The following is a 7,950-nucleotide window of genomic DNA, read 5'->3' as shown; positions in this document are numbered from 1 at the left end:
GTAACGGTGTGTGTGTCCAGTTATTGCGCCCAGGATGGCTTGGGGGGGGGGGGGCAGCCGACCGCAGGGAGGTCCCCACCCCCGGGCTGATTGGGAGGGGCTAGTGGGGGGGGGTTGCATCAGGGCGCCAGCCTTGGGCTGGTTTTGGGCTCCCTCGGTTCCTACTGAGGGAGCCCAGCTATATATCCCTCTGGCCCCTCCTCCCGGCCACCATTTTAGGTTGAATGACCTGGTGGCCGGGAGCTCATTAGTTAAATTGAAAATGTTATTGTTGTGTGGTATTAACAATTCGTCATGTCTGTTGAGGATTATCGCGTTTTAGAAGCGATCCGCCTCTTGAGCGAAGCGGGACGCCTGGACCTGGTTCTGGGGGACGTGGCTGGGCTGTCGCGTCCTCGGCGACAGGCCTCGGCGCGTGTTGCGGCGGTGGTGGCGGCGTGTGCTTCGCCGAAAAAGTCGCGCAGGGAAGCGGTAAGTGAAAGGGGCCGCCCGCGCTCTAGGAGAGCGGCCCCTAGTAGTGTGTCGCATGCGGAGGAGGAAGCGGTTCTGATGCGCGAGGCGGGGTTGGGGGAAGGTGAGGCGTCGGCTCCCTTGGTGTCTATGGTGCAGCTGCAGCGCTCGCTTTCGGTCCCCGCTGCCAGGGGCAAGCGGGCCGTCAAGCGGGGAGGTAGAAAGCGTTCTGCTTCTATCTCCGCCTGTCAGGCTGAGGACGCGGCGGCCGCGGCACCGGCGGTTGGCGCGCATGCGCATTTCGAATCTATTGCGCCGCGCATTCAAGTTGAAGGTGGTTTACCGGCGGCAGTGCCAGCCGGCGCCTCTGGTCAACCCTCGGTTTTGGGGGCGCTTGGTGTGCGTCAGGGGGCGGATTTGTTGGCTGCTCATAAGGGGCCTATAGATACCCGAGTTTCTACGCCAGCTTGCGCTTATGGGCCACAATTGTTTGATGACGTTGAGCTTCAGCCTACTGTGCAGCCTGCACAGTCAGGGGCTATGGAGGTTTTTGTGCCTTTTAGCCCCCTGTTGTTTTCCCCCCCTGTCTCTACCCGGGGAGAGGTACTGTCAGTTCTTAGTGGTTCTGTGGGGGAGGGGGAGTGGGCGCAGGTGGAAAGAGGGTCAGGGGCAGGTTTGCTGGGTCAGCAGTCTGGTCGTGTTATGTTGGGTGATCCACAGGATGTTTCTGGGTCTGGCAAGGAGTTCATTGAGCCTTCTGTGGGTGGTGCTGTTAATTTTCCTCTGCAGGAGAGTGGCGATAGGCAGGTGGGTGTTAGATCTTGGGAGGGCTTAGATGTTTTTCCTTCCTGGGCAGAGGGGGTTCGTGATGCGGGCAGGGCTACACCCATCCAGGGCACTGATATGCTGAGTGGTTTTGGGGGCACTTTGAGTTTTCCGGGTTTGCCTGTTGGGGGCAGATCGCTTGGGAGGATGGAGCAGCCCCGCGCTGATATCCAGCAGAAAGGGCAGGGTGGACTGGCATCGGGCCCTGCGTCCAAGATTGTTCAGGAGTTGCTGGACTGGAGTAGTGGGGATGAGGAGGTGGAGCCTTCCCCTCCTCGGAGGGGCTTATCGGTTCAATCTAAGGGGTCTGTTTCTAGGGAGGTTGGTCGAGTTCAGTTTCAGGATTCTGGTTTTTGTATGGCTAGTGGTGTTGATAGCTTTGGCCGTTCTGGTAGTAAGGGTCCCGGCACATCAGTTCAGCCTTTTTCTTTGCAGGTCAGAGAGCGTCGTGGAGAGGCAGACTTGGTAGGGTGGAGTGCGGCCCAGTTGCACCGAGGAGAAGGGAGGGTGGAGCCTGGCGCGGCATACCCCGTACCGGCGAGGGACCCCGGCGCGGTCAACGTAAGCAGGTCAGGCGCGACCTCGTTGGCCCCAACGTCTTCATTACAGGATCTCGGCGCGGTCAGCAGAAGCAGGTCGGGCGCGGCCTCGCTGGCCCCAACTTCTCTTTCTACAGGTATCGCCGGGGTTGGCAGAAGCGGACCAGGCGCGTCCTCGCTGGCCCCATTGTCAGGTTCTTTGGTTATCGGCAGGGTTGGCAGAAGCAGGACTGGCGCGTCCTCACTGGCCCCAAATGTTTCTTTTCATCAACAAAGGGATTCATCGTTGGTTAATGTGTCCAAAACTGGTCAACGTTCGGGGGAGTACAGACGGGTCCAGTCGGCTCCCCCGCCTCAGGTGTCAGTACGGGCTGGTAAGGCCCAGGTTGGTTTCAGAAGTCCGTCAAAGGTGTTGGCCCCTCCTAGGTTGGAGGAATCTTTGGTTTTAGATTACGATGAGGAGAGCCCTGAGGAGGGCGAGATACGTGCTGAGGGTGCAAGGGGGGGGCTTTTTCACGCTTCTGATGATGTTTTACAGGCACCGGTGGTGGTGCGTCAGAGAACTGCAGTCTCCAGACCAACTCGGGAGAGCGGCCCCGCGGTGAGGGTTCCTCGGTCAGGTGATGAGGTTGAACAGATGGCATGGAGAGCGAGGCCGGCCCAACTACCTTTATTGAATCCAGGTGAGCTTGCTGGGCCGCGGGACAAGCCATTGATGGTTTCTGTTGGGACGGGGGGGGATCCTTCTTCTGAGAGTGTGGATCTTAAGCTCTACAAAGGTCGTTATGTTAAGGATCAAGGTGTGGGTACGGGTGACGGGGGTGTGGGTTCTAAGGTGGATTCTGGGACAGTTACGGAGCCCATGGAGGTAGGTAAGGATCCCCCACACAGCAAGGAGCTTAAAATAAAGAAATTGCCTTACATGGGCGTCACAAAGCCATTGGGCGCTCATTTAATGCTGTCCACTAAGGAAAGAATTTGGAAAGGGGAGTATGTGGAATTATTGAAACTCTTACACAGGGAAGTTAGGTCTAAGGAGGGGTCTAAGGAGGAAGAGTACGAGTTGGCCAAGCACCCTAAGGTTCCTTTGACCATCGAAAATTGGACTGCGGCATTTCTTATATATGCTAGCGTGTACTGTGGGAAATTCCCTGAGCGTTGTGTGGCCCTGTTTAAGTATATGGATGTGATTAGGAAGGCGCAGATTACTGGGCAGTGGTTATGCCTGGTCACAGTACGATGAGGAATTCCGGGCTCGGATGGCTTGGGATCCTGAGGCAAAATGGGGGGAGTTGGATAATGACCTGTGGCAACACACTATGGGAGCATCAGCGGGTGGTAAGACGATTTTCACAGCTAGTGGTTATCCATTACCTTCACGGCCCTTTCAGGGTAAGCCCACCCGGGGAGGGGTGGGTGCAGCTGCGTCAGTTCAACCTGCCGATGGGACCTGTTGGGATTTTAACAGAGGATACTGCCCGAGAGAGTATTGCAAATTTAGACACGAATGCTCCCAATGTGGTAGAACGCACCCACTGTCCAGGTGTTGGGGGCCTCGGGTTACGAGGGGCAGGCAGTGGTCACAGCAGTCAGCCAATGCCCCTGCTCCTGCACAGCAGCCTCAACCTAACAGGGGAGGGAAAAACACTTCTGGAACTGGGCCCAAAGGCTCATACGCCAGTTAATCCTTTTCACTTGGCTGTGGCTCTGAAGGGTTATGGGAATGTTGAAGCTGCTAAGTTATTGTTGGATGGTTTTCGAGAAGGTTTTCGTCTTGGTTACACAGGGCCGCGGTTGCGGCGGTGGTCAAAAAATCTTTTGTCAGCCAATGAACATCCAGAGGTGGTACAAGACAAATTGGATAAGGAAGTGCGTGAGGGAAGGATGGCGGGTCCTTTTGATGATTGGCCCTTGGAAAATCTTATTGTCTCCCCAATTGGTGTGGTACCTAAAAAAGAGCCTGGGCAATTTCGTTTGATTCAACATTTGTCATGGCCGGAGGGCTCATCAGTTAACGATTTCATTGATGGTGAGGCCGCTTCCGTGTCTTATTCTTCAGTGGATGTGGCCATGGCCCTGGTTGTATCTGCCGGCACTGGTGCGGCAATGGCGAAGTGTGACATCAAATCTGCATTTCGTTTATTGCCGGTACATCCTGGGGATTGGGATCTTTTGGGGATTCAATTTCAAGGAAAGTGGTATGTTGATAAGGCTCTTCCAATGGGTTGTTCCATATCCTGTGCGCTATTTGAGACCTTTAGCACATTTCTCCAATGGTTTTTCACCGACACGTCAGGACACCAGCTTGTGACTCACTACCTGGATGATTTCTTTTTTGTAGGTGCTCCCAATTCCTCAGCATGCCAGAATGCTTTGCGAACATTTCAAACTCTGATGGAATTTTTAGGTGTGCCCTTGGCACCCGAAAAGACAATGGGCCCCTGCGCGACCATGTCTTTTTTGGGGATCGAAATTGATTCTACTGTTATGGAGGCACGCTTACCAGTGGATAAAAAAGCTAAAATGTTGGACCTCTTACATGTGATGTTGAACAAGGCAAAGGTGACAGTGAAGGAAGTTCAGGTGCTGCTGGGCCATCTTAATTTTGCTTGTAGGGTGGTCAGGGCAGGTAGAACTTTTTGCAGGCGTTTGGGTAGAGCTCTGTCTGGTCAGTTTTTACCTCACCATCACGTCCGCTTGTCAGCAGGTGTTAAGGAGGATCTGCGGATGTGGGTAGCCTTTTTACACTCGTTCAATGGCATTCCTCTGTACAGAGAAGAGAATTGGATTTGGGACGTCCAAATTTTTTCAGATGCTGCAGGCAGTGATGGTTTCGGTCTTTACTGGCAGGGCAGATGGTGTGCTGAACAGTGGCCTGCTGCGTGGAAGAACGGAGGCAGGAGTATTGCCTTCCTGGAGCTTTTCCCTGTGGTGGTGGTGTTGACTTTGTGGGGTCAGGAGCTTGCTCACAAAAAAGTGCTGTTTCGAATTGATAATAAGGCTGTAGTGGACATTATCAATCGGCAGTCGGCCAGGGATGCTCACATCTTGAAGCTCTTGCGAGTCTTTGTGTTGGGGTGCTTGACGTATGACATCAGTTTTAAGGCCTTATACATTCCTGGGGTGGACAATGACATTGCGGATGCTTTGTCTCGTTCACAGTGGGAGAGATTCCATGGGCTAGCCTCGGAGGCGGACAGGACGCCGACCCGCATGCCAGAACATCTGTGGACTGTAGGCGAGACAGGGTTTTGCAGCTGGTGGTAGGTTCGCTCGCAGTTTCCACTAGGACAGCGTATGAATTGGCCTGGAAAGAGTTTTTAGAATCTGGGGCCGGCTGGCGTGCTCCGGGCTGGAGACGATCTGAAGATGTGGTACAGTTCATTCTTCACTTGATAGACAGGGGGCTGACACGTGTGACGATTGCTGGAAAATTGGCTGGTATTGCGTTCATGGGCAAATTACTGTGGGGCTATTCTCCTTCGGCAGGGGAGGTGGGTAAGCGCATGCTGGAAGGTTGGTCTAGGGAGAGGGGTAGGGACCATATGGTTCGCCGACCTTTGTCTTGGTAGACGTTAGCCCGAGTTTTGCAGGTTTTGCCCTCGGTTTGTCTGAATGAGTTTGAGGTTTGTCTTTTTTCTACTCTTATGGTTTGGATGTTTTTTGGTGCTTTCAGAGTTTCTGAGTTACTGGGGTCGAAAGTTACTTTTGGGGTGGGGTGGGAGAATGTTCGATTTTTGGAAACGGGGTTGCACGTTTGGTTGGCTCGGGCAAAAACTGATCAACACAGCAAAGGGAGGGGCATCTGGCTGGAAGCTTCTTCCCCTTCTGAGACGTGTCCTTTGAGGTGGGCCAGGCGTTTGCGGGACTGTTCGGGGGCCGCCTTTGAGGGCCCTGTTTTTCGACATGTGGATGGTTCCAGGGTGACTGAGTACCAACTGCGCAGGGTTTTGCGTAAAGCGCTGCGCTTCATGGGCTTGGATGAGACACAGTATGGTACGCATTCTTTCAGGATTGGGGCAGCTACAGAAGCTCATAACAGGGGTTGGTCGCAGCAAGACATTATGTCTTTAGGGCGTTGGTCCTCCAACTGTTTTAGGCGCTATGTGCGTACTGATCCTGTTCTGGCGCCTGCGGATGATAATTTTTCTTGAGTTTGATGCTGCTTTTCTTTTTCAGGTTCAGTGGCCGGCCCCCGTTCTACTGTCATGACGATCTGGATAGTGGGACATTCCTTCATTAGGCGCGCGGAAGATCAAGCTATAAGAAGCTATTTTGGTTCCACACTTGGTTTTAATTCTCGTCTTTTTAATGTTGTATGGAAGGGGAAGGGAGGTATGATCTGGAGGGAGCTTATCCCGGCCTTGAATTCTTGGTTGGTGGGAGGTATTTGTCCTGACGTGTTGCTCTTGCACCTTGGGGAGAATGACCTTTGTGGGGTGAAAGGAGTGGTTTTATTGAGAGCGATGAAGAAGGATCTTTCTCTTATTCGTCAACAATGGGCGGGTTGCCATGTTTTATGGACAGAATTGGTCCCTAGAAGAACCTGGAGGGGTGCGATCAAGCCTAGGGCGGTTGATAAGGCGCGAAGGAAGTTGAATCTGGAGGTTTCCCGTTTTTGTAGAGATCTGGGTTTTGGGCGGGTGTCCCATAAGGACATCCGTTATGACAATGTGGAATTCTTTCGCGGCGATGGTGTTCACTTATCTCGTATAGGGATGGATTTATATCTATTGGAATTGCGAGAGGTGCTCTCCAGGTGTTTGAAGATTCAAAATTTCTTGGGTTGAGGTTCTGGTTCCTTGGTTGGTCGGTTTTGGGGGGCAGAAAGAGAGGAGGGTAATTCCTTCCCCCCTCTTTTCTGGGTGGCGGAAATTGGGCGTTCTTGGTCAGCAGGGACATGAAGCTTGTTGGGTTTTTGCTAAAGTTGGGCTATGGCTGGAAAAGTTTAAATAGTTGTTTCGTGGGGTGGTTACAAGGTTTTGGGTAATGTAAGTTGTTGGTGGGTAAGTTTTGCAATGTGATGTTTTGCGGTGGGTTGGGATGATATTTAAATGATTATCAGGTTTTGGTATTGTTTGAATTGTAATTATGTTGTGCTGGGTGGGGGCGGGGTTTGTGACGTGTTAGGGGCGGGCCTGACGTTTGGGGTTGTAAGGTAACATCTTATTTAGTGAGGACTAGTTTTGTGAGGCGGTTGCCAGGTTTGTATTGTTGTAAATATGCGCCTGTTTCAATAAAAGCGGCCTTTTGCACACTTTCAATTCGGTCTGGTGTCTGCTCACCCCCCCCTCACCCCTCCCTCCCAAGGGGGGCTGGGGGGGGGGGCAGCCGACCGCAGGGAGGTCCCCACCCCCGGGCTGATTGGGAGGGGCTAGTGGGGGGGGTTGCATCAGGGCGCCAGCCTTGGGCTGGTTTTGGGCTCCCTCGGTTCCTACTGAGGGAGCCCAGCTATATATCCCTCTGGCCCCTCCTCCCGGCCACCATTTTAGGTTGAATGACCTGGTGGCCGGGAGCTCATTAGTTAAATTGAAAATTTTCCCTCCCTCCCTCCCTATTCTCAGTTAGGTCTTCCTCTTATTTTCCCCGGGTCTTTTATTTATTTATTTATTTATTTATTTATTTTCATTATTTATTTGTTTTATCTTCCATATTTTTAGGGTCTTTTGTCGGAACAGGTGGATATGGGGTAACAAAACATGTTGTTCATTGTCGCTTGGAACAGGTGCCGTGCGGAAATTGGGCGTTCTTGGTCAGCAGGGACATGAAGCTTGTTGGGTTTTTGCTAAAGTTGGGCTATGGCTGGAAAAGTTTAAATAGTTGTTTCGTGGGGTGGTTACAAGGTTTTGGGTAATGTAAGTTGTTGGTGGGTAAGTTTTGCAATGTGATGTTTTGCGGTGGGTTGGGATGATTTAAATGATTATCAGGTTTTGGTATTGTTTGAATTGTAATTATGTTGTGCTGGGTGGGGGCGGGGTTTGTGACGTGTTAGGGGCGGGCCTGACGTTTGGGGTTGTAAGGTAACATCTTATTTAGTGAGGACTAGTTTTGTGAGGCGGTTGCCAGGTTTGTATTGTTGTAAATATGCACCTGTTTCAATAAAAGCGGCCTTTTGCACACTTTCAATTTGGTCTGG

At 52.4% G+C, this 7,950-nt stretch overlaps 1 protein-coding gene across 1 annotated transcript; it reads left to right on the top strand.

Annotated features, from left to right (window-relative positions):
* The first annotated feature begins 294 nt into the window (after nt 1-294).
* Nucleotides 295-6,614, top strand: LOC147729063 (uncharacterized). The gene is made up of 2 exons (XM_086959790.1): nt 295-2,497; nt 5,994-6,614. The coding sequence occupies exons 1-2, from the start codon at nt 295-297 to the stop codon at nt 6,602-6,604; spliced, it is 2,814 nt and encodes a 937-aa protein (XP_086815916.1). The 3' UTR covers nt 6,605-6,614.
* Nucleotides 6,615-7,950: the final 1,336 nt, after the last annotated feature.

This window comes from Lissotriton vulgaris, chromosome 2_2 (assembly GCF_964263255.1).
Source record: "Lissotriton vulgaris chromosome 2_2, aLisVul1.2, whole genome shotgun sequence".
Lineage (NCBI taxonomy): Eukaryota > Metazoa > Chordata > Amphibia > Caudata > Salamandridae > Lissotriton > Lissotriton vulgaris.
The sequence above is the reverse complement of the archived record's forward strand: the minus strand, read 5'-3'. Positions and strand labels throughout refer to the sequence as shown.